This window comes from Nicotiana tabacum, chromosome 5 (assembly GCF_000715075.1).
Source record: "Nicotiana tabacum cultivar K326 chromosome 5, ASM71507v2, whole genome shotgun sequence".
Taxonomy (NCBI): domain Eukaryota; kingdom Viridiplantae; phylum Streptophyta; class Magnoliopsida; order Solanales; family Solanaceae; genus Nicotiana; species Nicotiana tabacum.
Genome location: NC_134084.1, coordinates 24,581,239 through 24,607,140, shown reverse-complemented (window position 1 = coordinate 24,607,140; position 25,902 = coordinate 24,581,239). Strand labels below are relative to the sequence as shown.

General features: G+C 38.8%; 1 protein-coding gene across 1 annotated transcript; it reads left to right on the top strand.

Moving 5' to 3' along the window:
• Nucleotides 1-19,758: 19,758 nt before the first annotated feature.
• Nucleotides 19,759-21,120, top strand: LOC107806511 (photosystem I reaction center subunit psaK, chloroplastic). The gene is made up of 3 exons (XM_016630678.2): nt 19,759-19,940; nt 20,101-20,181; nt 20,814-21,120. The coding sequence occupies exons 1-3, from the start codon at nt 19,857-19,859 to the stop codon at nt 21,039-21,041; spliced, it is 393 nt and encodes a 130-aa protein (XP_016486164.1). The 5' UTR covers nt 19,759-19,856; the 3' UTR covers nt 21,042-21,120.
• Nucleotides 21,121-25,902: the final 4,782 nt, after the last annotated feature.

The window sequence follows — 25,902 nt, the reverse complement described above, 5'->3', positions numbered from 1 at the left end:
CTGTCAATCAATAACCTAGATAAATTGATTAGTCATTTTGAGCCAAGGACACAACACGATTGTATTACACCTGTGACCCAGGAATATCTTCTCCTATTGTTCGTTACTTGTGATTGCTATCTCTTTGGTTACTTGCTTTGGTTAGATTAATTCTTTATAGTTTAGTAGTAAAACAATTACATATCTCTCTTATGAACAATCTCTTAGGTAGATAAAGAAGTTGGGTTTGAATCAGTCAACAATTGATCATAAGTCTTCGTGGGAACGATACTCTACTCGCTACTCTATTACTTGACGATCACGTGCACTTGCGTGGGTGTTTTTGGTCGCAACAAGTTTTTGGCGCCATTGCCGGGGATTTAGAAATTAGCTACTGGACTGAATTGAGCTTTTATTACTTATTTATTCGAGTTTTAACGTTAGTTCACTTTGTTTGTGCTAATACAGGAGTTTCTATTGAATGCGAAGAAGTAGAAGCGCAAACAACCTCCTTCCTTTTGATCTCGAAATTGAGCGAACACTTCACAGGTTGAGGAGGAAGGTGGACGCGAGAACCAGAATTGAAAGAGAGTTGGACATCGACGTTCAACCACAGCCAATTGAGATGACGGGTAATGAAGAACGCGCGGTGATTGAAGCCGCAAGGCCCAGTCTGGCTAATATGACTCAGGCTATTGTGAAGCCTGACATCACTGGGCACTTTGAGCTGAAACAATACATGGTGCAGCTGATCCAATCTACAGGGTTGTTTGTGGGTTTACCTCATGAAGACCCGCAGAGGCACATTCAGAATTTCTTGGAAATTACGGATACCTACAACTATCCGAACGTTTCCAAGGACTATGTCAGGCTAACACTTTTCCCCTTTTCACTGATTGGGGAGGCTAAGGAATGGTTGAATAAAGAGCCAGCAAATTCAATCTGCACTTGGGATGATCTGGCAAGGAAATTCTTAATCAAGTTCTTCCCCACTAAGAAAACAAAGGTATTGAGGAGTCAAATTCTTGGGTTTGAACAACGAGCGGGCGAGACACTGCGTCAAGCATGGGAAAGGTACAAGAAAATGCTCAGAGACTGTCCTCATCATTGCCAGACGGACGAAGTATTAGGTCACACTTTTGTAGATGGATTAGATGATGCTTCAAAGATGAATCTTGATTCCGCTTGTGGGGGTAGTTGCATGGCCAGACCGTACAGTGAAATCCAAATCTTGCTGAATAACTTCACTGCTAATAATAATAACTGGCAAGGTGAGGGTGATTCACGAAAGGCAGTTAAGCAAAAATCAGCTGGGTTACTTGAGTTAGACGAAGTATCAGCCATGAGAGCCGACATTGCAAAGTTGGCCAATCAGATGACTCGGATGACAATGCAGCAACCACAGACAATGCAACACGTACAACAGATGAATATTTGCTGCGAACTCTGTGGTGACAGTCATATGAGTGATATGTGTCCCACAAATCCAGAATCCATCTATTATGTGGGGCAATAGAACAGAGGTCCACCAAATCAGCATGCACAATATGGGAATTCTTACAATCCTAACTGGAGGAATCATCCCAACTTCTCATGGGGTGGAAATCAGCAGAATCAAAATCAGCATAGACCCCAAGGGAATTTCAATCAGCCTCAAAGACCACCCCAACAAATGGAAGAAAGTACCAATGATCTACTAAAGAAGTTGTTGATTGACAATCAGCAACTCAGGACCAACTTCAGAAATCTTGAAAGGCAAATGGGGCAGTTAGCAACAACTCAAAACACTAGACCTGCAGGCGCTCTCCCTAGTGATACAGAAAAGAACCCTCAAGTGAATGCAGTTACACTTAGAAACGGGAGGGAGCTAGAGGAAATACCAAAGAAAAATAAAGACAAGCCCATACCTGAGGGAGAGTTGATCCCTAAAGTGACTCAAGAGCAAAAGAATGCTGCTGAAGTTTCAGAGCCTGTGGAGGCCCCTAGACCACCACCACCTTTTCCCCAGAGATTGCAGAAAAAGAATGACGATCACATGTTCACAAAATTCCTCTCTATGTTGAGCCAGGTTCAATTGAATATTCCACTCGTTGATGTGCTTCGGGAAATTCCAAAGTATGCTAAATACATAAAAGATATAGTAGCTCACAAGAGAAGATTAACTAACTTTGAGACAGTTGCACTTACTGAAGAGTGCACTTCTAGGGTCCAAAATAAGCTCCCTCAAAAGCTTAAGGATCCTGGCAGCTTTACGATTCCTGTACGTATTGGTAATGTGGATGTAGGTCGTGCTCTGTGTGATTTGGGGGCAAGCATAAATCTGATGCCCCTATCTTTGTTCAAACAATTGGGTCTGGGAGCTCCAAGGCCAACTACTGTGATGTTGCAACTGGCTGACAGATCGATAGCACACCCTGAAAGGGTGATTGAAGATGTGTTGCTGCAGATTGGGAAATTTATCTTCCCGGCTGATTTCATTATCCTTGACTATGAGGCTGATGAACTGGTTCCGATTATATTGGGGCGACCTCTCTTAGCTACCGGTGATGCAAATATCAAAGTGAGAGAGGGAAAGATGATTTTGCGGGTAGATGACGAGGAAGCAGTTTTTAATGTCTATAGAGCAATCCAACTTCCCCGCCACTATGAGGAGCTCTCAATGATATCTGTTGTTGAGGCCGATGAGCAGATTCGTCATCCTAGTGTATATCTAGACGATTCTCTAGAGAAAGCACTTATGTTACTTGATAACCTGGGGGCTGATGAGGAGGTTGAGGAGATGATGCACATCCTTGATACATCTTGTGCGTACCTGCAAGGGATACACCCCTTCGAGCCTTTGAATAGACCAGAGGGGCCTCCCCTAAGGCCATCAATTGAGGAAACCCCAAAATTGGAACTTAAACCCCTTCCACCTCACCTGTAATACGCTTATTTGGGTGACTCTGACACTTTACCTGTTATTGTTTCATCTGACTTGTCTAAATTGCAGGAAGAAAAGCTGTTGAGAGTGCTACGTGAGCACAAGCGAGCACTTGGGTGGACTATGTCTAACATTAAGGGCATTAGTCCAGCCTTCTGCATGCACAAAATCCTCATGGAGGATGGACACTAGCCCAGTGTAGAGCAACAACGCCGACTTAATCCAATCATGAAAGAGGTGGTAAGAAAAGAAGTGATTAAGTGGCTCGATGCAGGTATTGTATTCCCTATCTCAGACAGCAAATGGGTAAGCCCCATTCAATGTGTACCCAAAAAAGGGGGATGACTGTAGTAGCTAATGAGAATAATGATTTGATACCTACAAGAACTGTCACCGGGTGGAGAATTTGCATTGATTACAGAAAATTGAACAATGCCACCCGGAAGAACCATTTTCCCCTTCCCTTTATTGACCAAATGCTTGATAGATTAGCTGGCCAGAAGTACTATTGCTTTTTAGATGGTTACTCGGGGTATAATCATATTGCTATAGCCCCAGAGGACCAAGAGAAGACCACTTTTACGTGTCCTTATGGCACGTATGCGTTCAAGCGAATGCCTTTTGGTCTTTGTAATGCACCTGCGACTTTTCAAAGGTGTATGATGGCCATTTTTACTAACATGGTTGAAAGGTTTGTGGAAGTGTTCATGGACGATTTTTCTGTGTTTGGATGCTCTTTTGATAACTGCTAGGTTACTCGGGGTATAATCATATTGCTATAGCCCCAGAGGACCAAGAGAAGACCACTTTTACGTGTCCTTATGGCACGTATGCGTTCAAGCGAATGCCTTTTGGTCTTTGTAATGCACCTGCGACTTTTCAAAGGTGTATGATGGCCATTTTTACTAACATGGTTGAAAGGTTTGTGGAAGTGTTCATGGACGATTTTTCTGTGTTTGGATGCTCTTTTGATAACTGCTTGATGAACCTTGATAAAGTATTTTCTAGGTGTGAAGAGACTAACTTGGTGCTAAACTGGGAAAAGTGTCATTTCATGGTACGTGAAGGTATAGTCCTGGGGCACAAGGTGTCCAAAGATGGTTTGCAGGTGGACAAGGCAAAGGTGGAAGCGATTGAAAAATTGCCTCCACCGATATCTGTCAAAGGCATTCGCAGTTTCTTGGGTCATGCAGGTTTTTATCGTCGTTTCATTAAAGATTTCTCGAAAATTTCCTCTCCCTTGTGCAGGTTGCTTGAGAAAGATGTCGCCTTCAAATTTGATGATACCTGTCTGAAGGCATTCGAGGAGCTGAAAGGAAGATTGGTTACTACACCAATCATAATTGCTCCGGATTGGGAGCAGCCATTCGAGTTGATGTGTGATGCTAGCGATGTGGCTGTTGGTGCTGTCTTGGGGCAAAGGAGAAATAAGATATTACACTCCATTTACTATGCGAGCAAAACTCTGAATCCAGCTCAGATAAACTACACCATAACTGAAAAAGAGTTGCTTGCAGTGGTGTGGGCGTTTGACAAGTTCCGGTCATATCTTGTGGGAACCAAAGTCATTGTCTACACAGATCATTCAACCATTAGGTACTTGTTTGAGAAAAAGGATGCCAAGCTGAGACTGATTCGGTGGGTCCTACTGCTGCAAGAGTTTGATTTAGAGATCCGAGACCGTAAAGGAACATAGAATCAAGTGGCTGATCACTTGTCCAGATTAGAAAACCGGAACCATGTGGCTGAAGGGGATGCAATCAAAGAAACATTCCCTGATGAGCAGTTATTGGCAATCACCTCAAGTACAGTCCCGTGGTATGCAGATTATGTGAACTTTATTGCAAGTGGGGTGACACCACCAGAATTGACACCAGACAATAGACGAAGGTTCTTGCATGATGTGAGGCTTTACATGTGGGATGAGCCATTCTTATACAGGCTATGTGCAGACCAATTGGTTCGGAGATGTGTTCTTGAGGAGGGGATGAGTGCCATACTTCATAGTTGTCATGCCTAGTCATACGGAGGTCATCACGGTGGAGACCGGACCGCCCAAAAAGTGTTACAATCAGGTTTCTATTGGCCGAAATTGTTTAGGGATGCACACACCTTTGTTAAAATGTGTGACAGGTGCCAAATAACCGGGACGATCACTAAGAAGCACGAGATGCCGCTGTAAAACATCCTGGTAGTGGAGCTTTTCGATGTTTGGGGAATTGACTTCATGGGACCTTTTCCATACTCGAACGACCATAGATACATCTTGGTGGCAGTTGATTATGTGTCTAAGTGGGTTGAGGCCATTGCTCTTCCCTCTAATGATGCAAAGGTAGTGGTAAGCTTTGTCAAGAAACATATCTTCACACGCTTTGGAACTCCCAGAGTGTTGATCAGCGACGGAGGTACACATTTCTGCAACAAACTGTTGAACAATGTCCTTGCAAAGTACGGGGTCAAGCACAAGGTCTCCACTGCTTATCATCCCCAGACGAGTGGTCAAGTGGAGGTTTCAAACAGAGAGATCAAGCAAATTCTTGAGAAAACGGTGAGTGCAAATAGAAAAGATTGGGTCGGAAAATTAGACGACGCATTGTGGGCGTATCAGACATCATACAAAACTCCCATAGTAGCTTCTCCGTATAGATTGGTGTATGGGAAGGCTTGTCACTTGCCCGTCGAACTTGAGCACAAGGCCTATTGGGCAATAAAGAAGCTAAAAATGGATGGGCACTTAGTTGGAGAGAAGAGGTTACTGCAACTTGATGAGCTCGAGGAGTTTCGATTACATGCATATGATAATGCCAAATTATATAAAGAAAAGACTAAGAGGTGGTATGACAAGCACATTCAATATCGAGAGTTCGAGCCAAGGCAAGAAGTTCTGTTGTTCAATTCGAGGTTGAAGCTTTTTCCCGGAAAGCTTAAATCTCGTTGGTCGGGCCCTTTTGTTGTGGTCAGCGTGAAGCCTCATGGAGCTGTGGAGTTGAGAGACATGAGTTCCACTGGCACTTTCTTGGTGAACGGTCAAAGGATAAAACATTACTGGGGTGGTGATTTTGTATGTCACAAGACCTCAGTGGACTTGAAGGATGCTTAAAGGAATGTGTAATCGTCGTGCCACGACGTTAAATAAGGCGCTGGTTGGGAGGCAACCCAACGATAGTAGTAGTGTTTGATTTTGAGCTCTAACTTACTAACAAATGCAGGCGACGAAGGGCATGTGAAAGGACCATCAACCAGGAGCAAAGTAGGTGACAATAAATGCAAAAATAAATGCCCAGGAGAGCATTTCGCGCTCCCTTCGCGCAGAAGTTTGCGAACCTTTCTGCCTGAACTCTAACTGAAATGCGCGAAGTATCGCGCGAACTATAAACTTCGCGCAGCAGTTCGCGAGCCTTTCTGCCTGGGACTCACCATACGCGCGAAGTATAGCGTGAACTATAAACTTCGCGCGGAAGTTCGCGAGACTTTCTGCCTGGGACTCACCATACGCGCGAAGTATCGCGGGAACTACATACATCGAGCACTTGTTCGCGCGCCTGGACGAGCCTCTCAGCCTGGAACTTTTCAGACGTGTTATTTTCTTTTTGTTTTTTGTTTTTCTTTTTGTTTCTTTTATTTTTGTAATTTAAATAGGCTATTGGTTCATACCCCTTCCCCTTTTATTAAACCAAACCCAATACCCCCAAAACACAATCATCTCTCCCAAACAAAAAAAAAACCCCCGAACTCTCCTAACTTCCAGCAGTCATCTCATATCTCACGGGCTCCTTCCCTAAAATCATTAGCAGCATCACCCCACCTTACGAATTCTAACAAGGTATGAGCCTTAGTTTTAGTTTTCTTTATTTTTTTTATTTTTTTTCTCTTTCTATTTTCAGATTTTAAGTTTCTTGTTGTATTTTAAGCCATTAATGTAGTTGTATTTTGTGATTTGGGTTTCAAACTTGGTAAAATATATTGTGGGGTTAGTTTGTTGTAAGTGTGGGGTGGGTAGTACTTGAATTGGGTTATGGATGAACTTTTGTGGGAAGCCCTTGTTGCAAGACCCTTAGAAAAAAAGCTGTGAGAGCCTAATGCCCACAAGGTGTTTGTAGAAAGGCCTCAATGAGCATGATTATGTAGTTGTGACCAATTTTGCGTGTGAAGTCTGAGTAACCGCAACAAGTCACACTACTTTTGTTGGGCTGAGCTAATGTGTCCACGTTTTGCAGGTATTATGGCACCAACGAAAAAGCGCCAAGCCACAGGTCCATTATCAAGCCGCCAAAGGGCAGCTCCAGCACGCTCCTATGACAACAACAAATTTGTCTCCCTTGAGGCTCATACCCGTTTTACAAAGAAGGCGGCTAAGAAGGCAATTGCGGAAAGGGGCATCAACATCAAAAGGTCAAGGAACGATGCCCCCACATGTTCAATGAGTTGATGGAGCGGGGTTTGCAAGCTTTCATTGACGAGCCAAGGGAGGCTAATGTAATGGTGGTACGAGAATTCTATGCCAATCTACCCGAGCATGTCAACCATGTGGTCACAGTGCGCCGTAAGGCGATAAATGCTTCCATTAAGGCGATACGCACAGCTTATCAACTGTCCGGCCCTCTGCCTGAGAACACGGACTTTTATGAATATGGGCGCAATCCAACCGATGCCAAGTGGGAGCGCTTCTTTGATGAAATTTGCGAACCAGGAAAAATGGTAGAGTGGCTAGAACATGGAGAGAAGTTCCATTCATCCGTCTTAACTCAAGAGGCGAAGATCTGGCTGTATGTGATCAACAGTCGCCTTATCCCCTCCACAAATACTACGGAGATGAATGGACCCCGGGCGGCGTTGATTTGGTGTTTCATCAAGGGTCTTCCCTTCGACATGGCCAAAGTGATCCACGACGAGATGTTTATCCGATGCCCCCAATGCCAGTACGGTTTCTTTTTCCCATCTTTAGTGACTAGGCTTTGCAGAAATGTGCAGATGCCTGAAAACATTCATGTGGACAGACTGCTAAGAAAAAGCCACAAGATCCGACCTGGCCCAAACACTACGGAGGCAGCCTCAGCAGCCGAGGTAGGTAGAGAGGATGAAAGTGGTTCGGATGCTTCGAAGGAGGAAGAGCAAATGGATGTGGAGGGAGAAACACTGGCTCAAGCGCCCAGAAAATCAGCTGCAGCACTGTCACGCGCAACATCCTCTTCAAAAAGTGCCAGAGTATCCCGGTCCACCACATTGGAACAGGAGGTGGCTGATATACACACTTCCATGCATGATTTGAGCACTCGTGTGGACACGATAGCTGACCGACAAGTCAAGTCGGAATAAAAGTTCATGGGTTGGCTGCGAGCTTTGGGGCGTGCGTGCAACGTGAACCCCGAAACCGTGTCCGATCAAGAGTGAAGCTCCAGGGAAGTCTCTTTACCTCACTGCTCTTTTCAATTTTAAGTCATGGAGACATGTCTTCTTTTTAAGTGTGGGGTGGGGGATTCCTTCATTGTATGTTGTATATAATTGTACAAATTGCCGGGTTATTTTGTTTGTCTCATGTTGACTTGACAGTTTTTGTTAAGCAGGAGTAGTTTCACTAATTTAAAAAAAAAATTGAAAAGAAAAATTATAGGCTCTTCCTGATGACGGATCTTTTAGACGACTTTCTTGAGGGAAGTGAGTCTAAAGAAAACGACAAAAAGATTTTTTTTAAATTTTTTTAGGTAGTGTAGCAATTCCCCCTTGGTTTTTCTTTAAGCCGCGGTTCTTTTCCAAGGGTTTAGCTTGAACCGGGCATAGGTAGTTTTTCTTTTTGTTTTTTTTTCTTTTTGATTTGTAGATTAGGGTAATGGGCTACGAGCTATAAAATTGAAAGAGAACTCATAGCGTTGACACACTGGAACACAATAGACCCTAAAGTGTAACGCTTAGTCCTAATTGTTGAATCTCACTGAAAGTGCCTTAATTTGTATGTTTGTACTGAATTGAATGCTTGTAATGGAGTGTCTTGATGAGATGATCTGGAATGAGTCACATGCCATGTGTGGTGAGTATTTGTGTAGTCCATGTATTGTACTTGTGTCTAGAACTTGCCCGGTATGTGAGTTGAAGCGAAAGTTGAGGTGATGCTCGGTTTGAAAAATGATGTTAGGCTTTCTTTGACCTTTTCTGAGCTTAATTGCTTATTACAAATAAAATTTGTCCCTAGTTAACCCTTTTGAGCCTTCAGACTTTTTGTTTGGCACCCGCGTTACAAGCCTATACCTTTTTGTTCTTAATTGACATTGTTTTGATCCTTTTACCTCTTAAAGCACCTTAATTGTGAGAAGAGCGCTAAAAGAAGTAAGAAGGAAATAAGTGTGGGGTTGCTTTTGAGTGGAACCAATAAAAGGATGAAAGGTGCACTTATGTTGTAAACGAATACACCATTAGCAGAAATTGAGTGACAAGAAAAATAAAATGAAAAAAAAGACATGATTACATTGTGTCATGCTCTAGCTAGTGAGAATGAATTAATAGAGTGCTTAAAGAAGGAGGGCGTATTTGTGGGATGATATTGTGTATGAATGAGAAGTGGGTTGAAGAATTTGCGCTGAAATTTTCTCGTGTGATGTGTTAAAGTGCTTAGGGGTTGAGTCACTATTCCTAAATACATCCTACCCGTCCCTTAGCCCACATTACAACCATGAAAAAGTCCTAATTGATTTTGAATCGAACTAGCCTACCTTAGTAGAGATTTGCATTAAGGGCAAGCGTATGGTACCAATTGCATGCATGTGACCTCTTTTGTGAGAGTAAGTGATTTCCTTGATGTATGTGAATATATGAATTGAATGTGGTGGATTGAACTCAGTTTTGTTGATGTAATTGTGAGGGCATATGATTCGTGACGGAAAAGCAAGTCTTGACTTCTGTGCAAAGTATTTTGAGGAAGTGTGAATATTGCATGGCACTTGAGAGTCGACTTTGAGGCTAGGAGTGTTCATTGCTAGGCGTAATACATGTACATTGTTCTAGGTGTAATGCGTTAAAGGAAATGGTTAAGCGAAGGATTCTCTAGAGAATATAGTTGATTGCTCGAGGACTAGCAATGAATTAAGTGTGGGGTGTTGATAATAGGCGAAATCTAGGTGATTTAGCTATTGTTTATGCTTCCGCTTGATTATATTCCGATGACATATTATGGTTAATTGATGAAAAATAGGCTCTAATTGTGATATGTATACATTGCAGGATGAGGAGCCTAAATGATGCTTTCAAGAGGAGATTGGAATGATTTATGAGCAAGAACAACCCCTAGGAGTCGAGTGTGCGCAAGGACGAGACGGAAAAATGGACAAAATTGAGCTACTGAAGCGCGCTAACTTCCAAACTTCGCACAATAGTTCGCAAGCTTTTCAGCCTAAAATCCAAGAGAAGCGCGCGAAGTCACGCGTGAACTCCATACTTCGCGCAATAGTTCGCGCGTGTCCGATCCGGAGAAACGTTATTTAGGGGTAAAATTGGAAATCTGGAGAGAAACCCACTTAACCTACATAAAGTCAAGCTCGCCCCAAGGTTAAATTATCAAGTTTTTCATAGTTTAGAGGAGGAGAGAGAAAGGCAAGAGGCAAGGAGGAGTTTTGATCATCAAAGTCTTCTTTTCTTCTTTTGTTTTTGCTGTTTGTGATGAAATTGAACTTGTTTATGATGAACCCTAGTATGAGCAGCTAAGACCCATTGTTCTAGGGTCGTGGGTAAAACATGAATGTTGTTGTTTGAAGTTTAATTTGACAAAATTGGGTTATCATATTGGGTTATTTATTTAATTCTGTTCTTAATTATTTTGCTGAATAGCTAACGGTGAAATACTATCTATGAATCTTCAGTTGAACTCGAAAGTGGGAACTTTAGATTGCATATAGAATTAAATAGAGCAAGTTCTAGAACCCGGGCCTCGGGGAAACGATTTGCAATTGGGATAGACATATACCCAATTGCCTTGTTTGGTTGGAATACGGGAATTGTAAATGCGTTCTTGTTAATCTTAATTCCATAGACATATAGGCATTGAGTTGACTTGAACAGGCGAGTAAGAACTCGACAGATTCTTATGAGTAATATCAACCCTGTCAATCAATAACCTAGATAAATTGATTAGTCATTTTGAGCCAAGGACACAACACAATTGTATTACACCCGTGACCCTGGAATATCTTCTCCTATTGTTCGTTACTTGTGATTGCTATCTATTTGGTTACTTGCTTTGGTTAGATTAATTCTTTATAGTTATGTAGTAAAACAATTACATATCTCTCTTATGAACAATCTCTTGGGTAGATAAAGAAGTTGGGTTTGAATCAGTCAACAGTTGATCATAAGTTTTTGCGGGAACGATACTCTACTCACTACTTTATTACTTGACGATCACGTGCACTTGCGTGGGTGTTTTTGGTCGCAACAGCCATAATTCCACTTTGAAAGCTCATGCTCGCGACATGCCAAACCCATCACTTCAGCAAGACGTGGATTTTGTATAGATATTAAACAGCTTTGATTTCATGCAGAGACCTGACTCTGGTTGGTTTAGTTATTTCAAAAACTTGCCTACGAATTTCTCAAGTTGGTATTTGTAATGAGAGTGCGAGGCTACGACGACCGGGAAGTGCAACTCTAGCTGACTTTAGATATAGAGGAAACTAAAATTTTGGCTATAAAATCCCCACAGACGGCGCCAAATTGTTCGACCAAAAAGTGTTAAGCTTTTCGTTAAATCTAATTAAATAAGATGATTTTAGATAAATCATAGCCAAAGATAATTTACCCTAGATCTAAGATAGAAAATAAGAGTAAGCAAACATAGCAAACATATGATTTAATATAACATTGATTGAATCCCATTATATAAGAAGAGGATGGTGATTTTCATAACATTAAGCAATAGTGAAGAATACATGGATAAAAAGGGTCACTGATCTTTACAAGGTTGAACCCCATACATTTGATATGATGAGACTAACGATACATATTGAGGATCCGAACTTCTTTGCTTATTTCTCCTTCGTGGGGAGAGAGAGATGAAGATCCCTCCTCTACTCAGAAAACTTCTTTGTGTGTGGATTTGTTTCAGCCCCTTTTCTTCTTCTTCTCACTTAGTTTATATACTAGGTATTATCCTTTACCCAACGGTCATTATCCAAAGTACCTAGGTCATTTGACTATGTTACTGGTCGACCCTCTGAAATGTCGTAACATCTGATTCGTCGTTCAAGCATTTTGAATACACGTCCTTGGACGTGGCTGAGGTGCGTGTTGTTATAGTGTTGTATGGATACGACTTCGACCCAAGTGACTTTTTGTCGTTCCTCTTTACGCATATTCTTGTCTGGTCAGATTTTGACCCATACAATTGTGACATACACCCACCTCTTCAACCGAGTCTCACCATTTTAAAAGGAATAAAGCTGGCATGTTAGATGAAATTTTCTGTTGAAGATTTGTGATATTCCCCCTGTGATCGCTACTATGTTAAAACACAAAATTAGAAAGACTGTTAGGAAAAAAAACTGTAAAAATAGTAAACTATAAAAAAATATTCCGAGTCCACAATTTGCTTGTGCGTCCTTAAGGAATTTTAACCCCCTCACACGTTGCCAAGGTAATGGATTAAATCCTTCCAAGATAAAACAAAATAAACCTTCATGCAACAGTGGCAATACAAACTGCAGGATACCAACGAACCCAAAGAACGGAGCAAAATCACACTTATGAATTTAGAAGAGATTCTGCGGAAAAAAATGCAGGATTTTCAGAAGGAAGGAAGTTCTATATATCTTTTTTCAGTGTATGGAAAAAGAATCCATGCCTCAGAATTTATAGGCAATTATCGGAAAAGGTGTGATGCCTGTTCAGGAAAATGTGTCTGTTCAGGAGGGAAATCAACGTTCAGCAAAGGAAGCTTAATTCCGTTAATGAACTGTGGCATTTAATTAATTACTAAATAATTAATTAAATAAATTTTGTCCAAAAATAATCTTATCGATCGATTGACAAATCCAAATCCAAAGCCGAAGCCGAGCCGAGCGAGCGACGACGACGGCGCGAGGGTTCATTCTCTTCAACTCCTTTTAAGAGCTCTAAGAAGTGATCCTATATTTATACACACAATTGTAGTTGTCTTTCACCAATGTGGTACAAAGTTCATGACAAAAGCTCACTTGATTCAAATTTTCATTTCCCTCCATTTTATTTCCCACCATTTCCCAATTCACATTCTTAGAATTTAAAGCCCAATACTTAAAGTCTTTGAAGCCCAATTCTTAAATTCCAACAATCCCCCACATGAATGGGAATGGCTGTAACAAGAATGATCATAGATGAAAGCTGTGTGATTTGCAAGTAAGGATTAATTGCATCTGGATAAGTAGGTTTCCCTTTGAACTTTCCATAGTGAACATATGTCGTATATACTCGGTCAATCGGTAGATTTGATATCTTTGAACCGTCGAACTTTAGTGTATACCTGGATAGCCATATGTCACACAATCAACCCTTAACCGTCTTTTGGTTCTTATTGTTGTGTTCGTTTCAGCCATGAACACCGCCTGGTTTCATAAGTGCATAGAGAATTGGCCTTACAGAGTTCTCATTGAAGCGGCTTCCACTTCACACTTACATAGGTGATTCCTAAACGTGTAATCCTTTAGATTGACACTATTTGATAAATACCACATCAAACTTAGGTAATCATTAAAGAATGTGTAAAGTTCTATCCTTGTTACTGAACATTGTCTTCATCACGAGAAGGGACCAAAGATTTTACTTTGACAATGTTGAACCGGTCAATCACAACTTTGTTTGAGCTCCTTGAACCTAGATCTCGGAATATCCAAAATTCTAGGTAGAGTTACCGCCATGTTGACTGTTCCTTGGCCATAGTCCCATTCCCTTAGATGATTTCTCAACTCCCTCTCTAGTTAAGCCTTTTGTAAGCGGATCCGCAACATTATCCTTTGATCTTACATAATCAATAGTGATAATTCCACTAGAAAGTAGTTGTCTAACGGTGTTATGTCTTCGTCGTATATGACGAGACTTTCTGTTATACATAACGTTCCCTGCACGTCCTATTGCAGCCTCACTATCGCAATGCATGCATATAGGAGCCAAAGGTTTTGGCCAGAACGGAATGTCTTCTAAGAAATTTCGAAGCCATTCAGCTTCTTCGCCGGCCTTATCCAAAGCTATAAACTCTGATTCCATTGTAGAGCGAGCGATGCACGTCTGTTTGGAAGACTTCCAAGATATTGCTCCTCCACCAACAGTAAAAACATATCCACTTGTGGACTTTGTTTCTGTTGAGTCGGTTATCCAATTTGCATCACTATATCCTTCGATAACCACAGGATATTTATTGTAGTGCAAAGCGTAGTCTTGGGTATATTCCAAATATCCCAGAACTCGTTTCATTGCCACCTAGTGATGTTTGTTGGGATTACTTGTGAATCGACTAAGTTTACTTATTGCACAAGCTATATCAGGAAGTGTACAATTCATGATATACATTAAGCTTCCCAATACACAAGCATACTCCAATTGAGACATGCTTTCAACTTTATTCTTTATAAGATGATGGTTTAAGTCAATTGGAGTTCTTGCACTTCTAAATTCCAAGTGTTTGAATTTTTCAAGTACCATTTTCACATAATGTGATTGAGACAAAGCTAGACCCTGAGGAGTCCTCTAGATTTTAATTCCTAGAATTACATCGGCAACTCCTAAGTCTTTCATATCAAACTTACTAGCAAGCATACGCTTAATAGCTTGAATGTCGGCAATGTCTTTGCTCATTATTAGCATATCATCAACATATAAGCAAACAATGACTATATGATTTGGAACGTTCTTAATGTAAACACACTTATCACATTCATTAATCTTAAAGCCATTTGACAACATTGTTTGGTCAAATTTCGCATGCCATTGCTTGGGTGCTTGTTTTAGTCCATAAAGGGACTTAACAAGTCGACACACCTTCTTTTCTTTTTCCGGAACCACAAACCCTTCAGGTTGGTTCATGTAAATTTCTTCCTCTGGATCACCATTTAAGAAGGCTGTTTTTACATCCATTTGATGGATTTGAAGACCATACAAGGCGGATAACGCTATTAGCATCCGAATGGATGTAATTCTTGTTACTGGCGAGTATGTGTCAAAATAGTCAAGACCTTCTCGCTGTCTAAATTCTTTGACAACAAGTCTTGCCTTGTATTTGTCAATAGTACCATCGTCTTTCATTTTCTTCTTGAAAATCCATTTAGAACCCAATGTTTTATTACCTGGAGGAAGATCAACCAATTCCCAGGTATGGTTGCTCAATATGGATTCTATTTCACTATTGATAGCTTCTTTCCAATATTGTGCTTCTAAGGAAGACATTGCTTCCTTGAAGGTACGAGGCTCATTTTCTAGCAGGAAAGTCAGAAAATCTGGACCAAATGAAGTAGATGTCCGTTGACGTTTACTTCTTCTCGGATTTTCCTCATTAGGCATACCATCTATTATTTCCTCCCGAGGTCGTTTTGACTTTTGGTAGGTCAATTCACTTTCCTTTTTATACGGATAAATAGTTTCAAAGAATTCAGCATTATCTGATTCTATTATCGTATTAACGTGAATCTCAGAATTTTCTGATTTATGAACCAGAAAACGATATGCCTTGCTATTGGTTACATATCCAATAAATACACAATCAACCGTTTTTGGACCTATCTTACACAATCAACCATTTTTGGACCTATCTTAACCCTTTTAGGTTTAGGAACTTGTACCTTAGCTAAACACCCCCACACTTTGAAGTATTTCAAGCTGAGCTTCCTTCCTTTCCATTTTTCATAAGGAATGGACTGTGTTTTACTATGAGGTACACAGTTGATTATTCGGTTAGCTGTAAGTATAGCTTCCCCCCACATGTTCTGTGGTAAACCAGAATTTATCAACAACGCATTCATCATCTCTTTCAACGTTTGATTCATTCTCTCCGCAATTCCATTAGATTGTGGAGAGTAAGGGGCAGTTGTTTGGTGAATAATGCTATTTTCCAAACATATTTCTTCAAAAGGAGATTCATATTCGTCACCCCTATCACTTCTTATCATTTTGATCTTTTTGTTTAGTTGTGTTTCAACTTCACTCTTGTATTGCTTGAAAGCATCAATTGCCTCATCTTTACTATAAAGTAGATAAACATAACAATATCTCGTGCTATCGTCAATAAAAGTAATAAAATACTTTTTCCCACCGCGAGATGGTGTTGACTTCATGTCGCAAATATCTGTGTGAATTAAGTCTAAAAGACTTGAATTCCTTTCAACGGACTTATAAGGATGCTTAGCATACTTTGATTCCACACATATTTGACATTTAGAATTAATACAATCAAATTTTGGCAATACTTCTAAATTTATCATTTTTCGCAATGTTTTGAAGTTGACGTGACCTAAGCGTGCATGACATAAAGTGTTTGACTCAAGTAAGTAAGAAGAAGCATTAACTTTATTGATAGGAACTGCTATTATATTTAGCTTAAAAAGGCCCTCATTCAGGTAACCTTTTCCTATATACACATCATTCTTACTTAGTACAACACTATTAGAAACAAAAATACATTTGAATCCATTCTTGACAAGAAGTGAGGTAGACACAAGATTCTTGCGAATTTCTGGAACATGGAGAACTTGGTTTAGAGTCACAATTTTTCCCGACGTCATCTTCAACGCAATCTTGCCAACTCCTTCAATTTTGGCTGTAGACGAATTTTTCATGAAAATTGTCTCATCGGGTCCTGCGGGGGCATAGGAAGAAAATAACTCCTTGTTAGCACAAACATGGCGGGTGGCTCCAGAATCAATCCACCATTCTTTAAGATTTCCTACCAAGTTGCATTCAGACAACATGGCACACAAGTCCTCTATTTCTTCAGCATTTTCAACCATGTTAGCTTGATTCTTCTTCTTCTTATCATTCTTTGGTGCACGACAATCCACGACCTTATGCCCAGATTTTCCACAGTTGTGGCAATTACCCTTGAACTTTTTCTTGCTTGGGTAATTCTTTGGTCCAGAAGCCTTCTTTCTCTTCTTATTTTGTGGCGCCTCCTCAACAATGTTAGCCCTTATTATTGTCGAGTTTCCACGTGACTTCTTTTCAGCATTTTTGTTGTCTTCTTCTATCCTCAAACGAACAATCAAGTCTTCAAGTGTCATCTCCTTCCGCTTGTGTTTTAGATAGTTCTTAAAGTCCTTCCACAATGGAGGTAACTTCTCAATGAAAGCGGCGACTTGAAAGGCCTCATTTATGACCATACCTTCAGCAATAAATTCATAATTAATAACAAGATAAATCTTATTAATAAAATTATCAATTCGGGTCATACCTTCAGCAAGGAGGTCATGTACAATGACTTGTAATTCTTGGACTTGAGTTATGACCGACCTAGTGTCAATCATCTTGAAATCCAAAAACCTTGCAGCCACGAACTTCTTAAGTCCGACATCCTCAGTCTTGTACTTCTTCTCAAGTGCATTCCATAACGCTTTGGAAGTTTCCATAACACTATAGACATTGTACAAGCTATCTTCCAAACAACTTAAAATGTAGTTTTTTGCACAAGAAATCAGAATGTTTCCATGCTTCAGTTACAACAAATCTTTCGTCATCCGGAGTGCCTTCAACCAGGACCAGAGGATCCTCCTTGATGAATCGCTGCAAACTTAACGTAGTAAGATAGAAGAGCATCTTCATTTGCCAACGTTTAAAGTCAATACCGGAAAACTTTCCGGGTTTTTCTGCTGGTGCCATAGCATGAGCAAGAGTTGAACGACTTGACGAGGCAGCAACACTGATAACAGTAGCACCCGTTCCAGCAACATTTCCATTAGTTTGGTTTTCATTCGTCATGTTTCTGTAGAGTTGGAAACAAAACAGAACTTTGTTAAATCAGTGAAGTTTTGATATCTTCAAACTGAATACCAAACCAAACATACAACACGTAACAATGGTGAAGTTTTTATATACTTCAAACCCATACGTTTATTATTCCGGTAAAGTTTTGTTATACTTTAAACTGGACAAAACAATTATTGGAGTAGAATGCACGAAGGCTTTAGTCTCCAAACCAGTATACAAAATATAGATAACAGTTTAATATATATTTCAACATAGAAATGTTAGATAAAATTCCTTAAGCTTGTGATCGCTACTGTGTTAAAACACAAAATTAGAAAGACTGTTAGGAAAAAAAAAACTGTAAAAACAGTAAACTATATAAAAAAAATATTTCGAGTCCACAATTTGCTTGTGCGTCCTTAAGGAATTTTAACCCCCTCACACGTTACCAAGGTAATGGATTAAATCCTCCCAGGATGAAACGGAATAAACCTTTCTGCAACAGTGGCAATACAAACTGCAGGATACCAACGAACTCAAAGAACGGAGCAAAATCACACTTACGAATTTAGAAAAGATTCTGCGAAAAAAATGCAGGATTTTCAGAAGGAAGGAAGTTCTATATATCTTTTTTCACTGTATGGAAAAAGAAGCCATGCCTCAGAATTTATAGGCAATTATCGGAAAAGGTGTGATGCCTGTTCAGGAAAATGTGTCTGATCAGGAGGGAAATCAACGTTCAGCAAAGGCAACTTAATTCCGTTAATGAACTGTGGCATTTAATTAATTACTAAATAATTAATTAAATAAATTTTGTCCAAAAATAATCTTATCAATCGTTTGACAAATCCAAATCCAAAGCCGAGCGAGCGACGACGACGGCGCGGAGTTTCATTCTCTTCAACTCCTTTTAAAAGCTCTAAGAAGTGATCCTATATTTATACACACAATTGTAGTTGTCTTTCACCAATGTGGTACAAAGTTCATGACAAAAGCTCACTTGATTCAAATTTTCATTTCCCTCCATTTTATTTCCCACCATTTCCCAATTCACACTCTTAGACTTTAAAGCCCAGTACTTAAAGTTTTTGAAGCCAAATGCTTAAAGTCCAACACCCCCTACTGGTCCTATAGAGCAAGAGTTGCCTGGCGATATCTACATTGTAGCATGTTTAGTCGTTAACTTCTGTGCTGTTGCCTCGTTTCTAGGATCGATAGATGCCTCACCTGCAGAAGCACTTGACCGACTGGAGTATGAACACTGTATCACCATGCCCTCGCTTAACTAACTATGCTCTTTCGTGTAGGATACTTTTGGATGGACTAAACCTGAGATCTAATCATATTGGAAGTGCAAAGTTTGTCAAAATGACTTATTTCTTTGTTCTTGCTGTAATCTTTTGTAATAGCATGACAAGCTGAGCCAACAAAGTATTACTATGTTATAATTCTGTTGAGATGTGAAGTGAAACTCTAGTACAATTGCATAAAATAGTCGAGATTCAACCCATTTCTTTTGAAGCTCACGTATTAAGCAAGATATTTCTTTGTTCTTTTTGCCAATTTTAACTGCAATGTAAAACAATTATCATAGTACTTGTTATGTCAAGATTGAGTATATGTACTTAAAAACAAATATCTTGAGAATATTTCAATGGGCAATATCATATATTCACATTCAACTCCAATCAATTATTTAATTAAATTGGTAAATATCATTTATTCATATTAAAAGTTCGGAGGAAAAATGACAAATGTCCAGAAAAATCAAAAATCAAAGTTATAACGTGCAATTCCAACAAAATTTAGGACACCCCAAATCTTATCCATTTTGAATAAGCCAATACATGAATGACACGTCAGCAAACAAGTATCTAGGTGTATCCAGTATAGCCCTTTCTGTGGCCACAAACTCTTCTGTTGGCCATGCCACATAAACTTCTTTCCACTCAAAAAAGATTTATAAACAATTTAAACAAACAAAATCAACAAATATTCCTAACAAATACAGAAACTAACACACTTCCAGTTCTTTGAAATTTCTGCAACAATGGCTGCCACAATGATGACTTCTCTGCCACAGTTTAATGGACTCAAACCCAAAACTTTCTCAACTTCTCCAGTTCAGGGCTTGGTCAGTTCCCATATCTATATTTCCAGCTATAGTTATTTGTTAACCCGTTTAACATGTCACATTTTTTTTTTTTAAAATTATCATACTACACTTGAAACAATATTGCTACGGTATAGTGCGAAACTCTAATTTTTACGATTGCTTTGGGATATTTATGCAGGTGGCCGTTCAACCTATGAGGCGTAAAGGACAAGGCGCTTTGGGAGCTCGCTGTGATTTCATTGGCTCGCCCACAAATTTGGTAAATGACCAACTACCTAGTGCTAACACTTATTAAAGAAAATCAGTTAGTCTTGTAATTTGCAAAATGGAATTGTAGCACTAATTCTACCTTTTTCTTAAAGTGTAAAATTGGTCAAAGGCACTAATCACAAGAGGCGTATTCAGTATAGAGGCTGTGGGTTCAACTGAACCTAGAGTTTTTGCTCGTATCTTGTATTTTTATCCAAAATATTATTAAATATGTACAAAGATTAAATTTTGAACCCATTAAATTAGATGAGATGTGGCAGGATTGCGAATCTGAACCCATAAAGTTCAAGAGAATCATGACACATATTATGAGACGGAGGGAGTAGTAACCTGAAAAATGAAGGGTTGCTCTGGAGCAACAATAAAGTTATTGTCACCTATAGTTCACGGGTTCGAATCTTGAAATCATCCACTATTGATGCTAGCGTCAAGATAAGTTGCCTATATCACACCACTTCGATGTGATCCTTCCCCGGATACTACGTGAACGCATAATGCTTATCAGGCTGCACTTTTAGTAACCTGAAAAATAAAACAGTTACAACAATAAAAAAATTCTTTACAAGAAGTCAGTGCACTTAATGTCTTAATTCAAATCCTTGTTGTGTTTATGATGAACAGATAATGGTGACTTCAACAAGCCTAATGTTGTTTGCTGGTAGATTTGGGTTGGCACCATCAGCAAATAGGAAGGCAACAGCAGGACTAAAGCTAGAGGTAAGGGACTCAGGCCTACAGACTGGGGACCCTGCTGGATTTACACTTGCTGATACTTTGGCTTGTGGTGTTGTTGGTCACATTATTGGTGTTGGGGTTGTTCTTGGCCTCAAGAATATTGGTGCTCTCTAAAATTGATTTGTACTACTAGACATCTGATCTATCTCTGTTTATACCCCTAATCTTTTGTCAATTATTCCTATTTCTAGCATTTTTTCTTGCTTGCTCCATTACACTTTTTCTTTTTGAATGTTGGATTTGTTTGCAAAGGAAGGAAACTAATAGAAAGAAAAACAACAACAATACTTTAGTCTCAATATTAGCTGTGGCATACGTAGGATATTTCATAAATAGTATCATAATTTGAAGAAGTGAACTAATGAACGAATTACTATAATAATAAGCAGTGTCACTTTTTATATTTATCCTTAATATTTTTATTTTTCTTATACATATCTATCAAATTTTTTAATTTCGACGAAGGGGTATCTCGTGACACCGTATACAACACAGAGGTGGAACCAGGATTTGAAGTTTGTGGATTTAGGATTCTAATCCTTTTAAGTTACTGAGTTCTAAATTAGTAATTGACACATATTCAATAAATTATTTAAGATAGATATAAGGTTTGAAACAAAGCTACTGGGCTTAGCCGAACCCGAAAGGTACGTGTTCACTCCGCACCTGATGCAACAAGGTGCACATGGCCCTATATATGATTTCTTGCTTCTTCAATTCATCATACCAAAAGAAAGAAGAAATATAGAAGGAAATTTTGAAAACACCGATAAAATTAGGAGTGTTAAATAAATCAGGAGAACATCAATGATATATTTAAAAATAAATAAATCAAAGTTCCATCATAGAGATGGAGGAGTTAGGCCGGACTCCAATCTGTATATTTTAAAAATGACGATTATACGGAGTAGGACATAAACCTTGGTCTCAATTACACAGAGTAGATTGGTGGAATCCAATCCAGTTTGCAGTTGATCACAAAAGAATTCTTTGAGAATGGAGGATACCTCCTTACCAGTTGGATAGTTCATATCAACCAGAACTACATACAATCTAGTCATAAGCACTCTAAGAAATGCACTGTCAATTGATATCATCATTAATAACGAAGTTATTTTCTCTGGGCCTGAATCGAAAATTTGGTAAACCATCTTGATCTAACTTCATTAAAGCTCTAACCTTTCTAGGCAGCGAAACAACTTCATTGAAGATAACACAATTCTATGAGTTTATCCCAGGTTAGCAAGTTGATCTGCGACCATATTGCCTTGTCTAAATGTATGTGTAAACTTGAAATCTCTGGTGCTAGTTACCTCCCAAATCCATTCAATAATATGTTTGATTTGCCAAGAAGGTATCATCCTTTTATTAATCACGTTGACAGTTAACATCGAATCAGGTTCCACATGGACTTTCAAAAAACCAGAGTTACTACATAACTTAACACCATGCAATAATGTCTTGGCTTCTGCTAAATTATTACTACACGGGCCATACAATTCTACAAAAGCCTTCATCATGTTGCCGTGGTGATCCCTGATTATACCCTCCTCCTGCTAAACTAGGATTACCTTTAGTGCACCCATCAACATTCAATTTTACCCAGCCACTATCTGTTTTGCTCTATCTAATAGCTTGAGAGTGAATAGAAAGTTGTAACTTCTCCACATACTTACACTTGTCGATCAAGAGTTGTGGAAGTTGTAGGTTAGGAAACTGACAGTTAAGGATTAAAGTTAAGCACATTGAAACCTGTCTGATGATATGCCACCCTGACATGAATTTATTATCAAACCTTGCAGCACGTCTGTTCAACATATTTCCCAACAAATCATAGTCGGTATACACTGGAATAACACAGAGTAAACTCCATTTCTTCCTTTAGCTAACCACCAATTCATAATGGTTTGTCGTAGTTGACCAGGGCTAAAGCTAACCCCAGAAATATTACAAAAGAAGAACCAAACCTGTCTAGCAATTTGGCTATCACTAAATAGATGGGACATTGTTTCCTCATCGTGTGTAGTGCAACAACTACAAATACAATGGATTGGAATCCCAATTTTCTTAATCGCATCATCTCTAGGTATCTTGGCCTGTAACAATCTTAACATAAAAAGGGAAATTTTAAAAGGAATCTTTTTTATGCCAGATCTTACTGCAAGTCAATATTCCTCCTCTCTTCCTTCTCACAATTTGCCATGCTGATTTCCAAGGGAAGGATCCATTAACTCAGGTAACCAATAAGGAAAATCCATATTTTTTCATTGATATCGACTTTCACAACAGAGTTAGCCACACTAGCTGGTAGCCATGCCAAAAACTTGTCATACTTTCAATTCCCTTCATGGATGAACTCCTTCACCTTTTTGTTCTTGGATATTCTAGTTTCTTGAACCAGATTTGCCAAAGGCCCTAGACTAGTCCAGTTATCCCACCAAAATAAAATATTCCCACTTTCCAACTTCCAAAAAATACATGGTTCAACCTCCTATTTATGTCCATCAGCCTTTTCCAAGTATCTGATTGTCCATATGCAAATTTTTTTGCAACTGGATAGTACCTTTTGCAATATTTAGCTTCCAAAAATTCCTTGAGAAGAGTATTTTGGATTCTAAAGTTCCACCAAAGTTTGGTAGCAAAAGCATTACAAATGTCTTCCATTGACATAAAACCTTGTTGGATTTTGCATTTGTTACTGTTGATATTTGATTTACTAGAATAATAAGTAATTTAGTCAAAGGAGGAGTCTTTATTTAAATTTAAATTTAATAGGATAAGTTGGTTGAGATAGTTTAGGTTTTTGAATTTGAATATTTATTCTCCTAATTTTCAGATTATGTTCTTACATTGGCTCTTTAATAGCCTTGTTATGCTTAATAAAATAACTGAGAGACTTTTTCAATCTTTATTTTTAATATTTTGCTGCCTCGTCATTTAAAAAACCAACAGTGGTATCAAGAGCTTCATTGATCTTACGGGATTTGTGAGTTATTCCAAAAAAAATCATTTTCAAATTATTTTTAACCAATATCAATTTTTAAACCCATTTTCAAACATGGCAAACAACAGTCTCTCTTTGAATGCCCCACAAACTTTCACCGGTGAAAACTTTCAAATTTGGTCAGTGAAGATGAAATCTTATTTTGAAGCTTTTGAAAAATCAAAGAAAGTTGTGATATTTGCAACAAATAAACACAATGAAAAAAATAGAGAATGCAAGATTGAAATTGTTGAGCATTTTACATGTTAATTTCGAACCTACTGTTGTTGCTATATATTACATAACTTTGAAATGCATGAATTTTTTTCTGAAAATTTTTTTCACTACCAAGCCAAGATCTGGAGAAAAATCAACATTGGTTACCAAGTTGAGATTTTTTGACTTGTTCCTTATGTGATAAAATTTTTGAGATTGTTTTTTATGTGCAAAACAAAAAAAAAAGAAAAGAAATTGCATATGGATGCAAGTTCAAAAACACTTGAAAGAATGCATAAACACAAATTGCCAAAGTAGAAATTGAGGAAGATCAACCCAATGCAGCAACAAAAGCAAGGAGGAGTGTTGGATTTTGCATTTGTTACTGCTAATATTTGATTTACTAGAATAATAAGTAATTTAGTCAAAGGAGGAGTCTTTGTTTAAATTTAAATTTAAAAGGATAAGTTGGTTGAGATAGTTTAGGTTTTTAAATTTGAATATTTATTCTCCTGATTTTCTGCAGATTCTGTTCTTAAATTGGCTATTTAATAGCCTTGTTATGCTTAATAAAATAATTGAGAGACTTTTTCAATCTTTACTTTTAATATTTTTGCTGCCCCATCTTTTAATAAACCAACAAACCTGCTACATCCTCGTGAACTGGATAACAAAGATCGCTCCAAGACTTCCAATTCCTTTTGTTCTTATTGTCTTCCTTACCCCCAAGAAAATTAGCAATGATTTTCTCCATTTGGTGTAGCATAGTTTAGGGGGATGTAGCACTGACAACAAATAAAGATGTAAGGCTTGCAAAACTGATTTGATTAGAACTGCTTTCCCACCAAATGATAACATTTTGCCTTACCAACCTTACATGCTACTAGCAACCTTAGCTACCATAGTATTAAAGTGAATCACTTTCTTCCTGCCTAAATAGATAGGACAACCAAGGTATTGCATTGGAAATTGGCAAGGAGAAAAACCAGTAATTCTCCTTATGTCATTGATTCTGGGATCTTCCTCGTGGAATGTAGCACACAAATTGGATTTTCTTTTGCTCACTAGCTGCCCCAAAACTTGTTCATAAGCCACCGGCTTGCCCATCATCAACTCTAGTGAGACAAAGTCACAAGAAGAGAAAAGGATGGTATCATCTGCGTAGCAAATATTGGTAGTTATAGGTCCTTTCGCATCCGCTGCATATAGGATAAAATCTGAGCTGACAAGACTATCCATAAGCCAAGATATCAACTCTACCACAATGACAAAAAGATAGGGGAAAGTATGATCCCCTTACTTAATTCCTCTACTTGATTTGAAGAATACATGCCTTACTCTATTTATATTAACAAAATACCAAACATTAGATATGAGCCTCCATACACTCTCAATCCAGTCTTCAGAGAAGACCATTTGTCTGAGTACTTGACATATGTATTTCTAGGAGACTATCATATGGTTTAGCCATGCCCAACTTCAAAACAACATTGCCATATGACGATAATTTTGTTATATTATGGACCATGTCTTGTGTCAGCATAATGTTCTCAGTAATCGACCTTTCTTTGATAAATCTAGTTTGATTAGGAGACACCAACTTTTGCATCAATAGGCTCAACCTTCAGTTCATCATTTTGGAAATAATCTTGCATTAGAAGTTGCTAAGGCTAATTGGTCTTAGCTCTGAGAATGATTGTGGGCAGTCCACTTTTGGCAAAAGAGTAAGGAAAGTATGGATAATTTCTTTTGGAATTTGATTACTTGGAAAAAAAA

What these genes read in the sequence shown, in the direction of transcription:
- LOC107806511 (XM_016630678.2), top strand. Translation starts at nt 19,857, where the DNA reads ATGGCTGCCACAATGATGACTTCTCTGCCACAGTTTAATGGACTCAAA. An exon ending in CTTCTCCAGTTCAGGGCTTG is followed by an intron (nt 19,941 to 20,100) that starts GTCAGTTCCCAT and finishes ATATTTATGCAG; the next exon opens with GTGGCCGTTCAACCTATGAG. An exon ending in TTGGCTCGCCCACAAATTTG is followed by an intron (nt 20,182 to 20,813) that starts GTAAATGACCAA and finishes TATGATGAACAG; the next exon opens with ATAATGGTGACTTCAACAAG.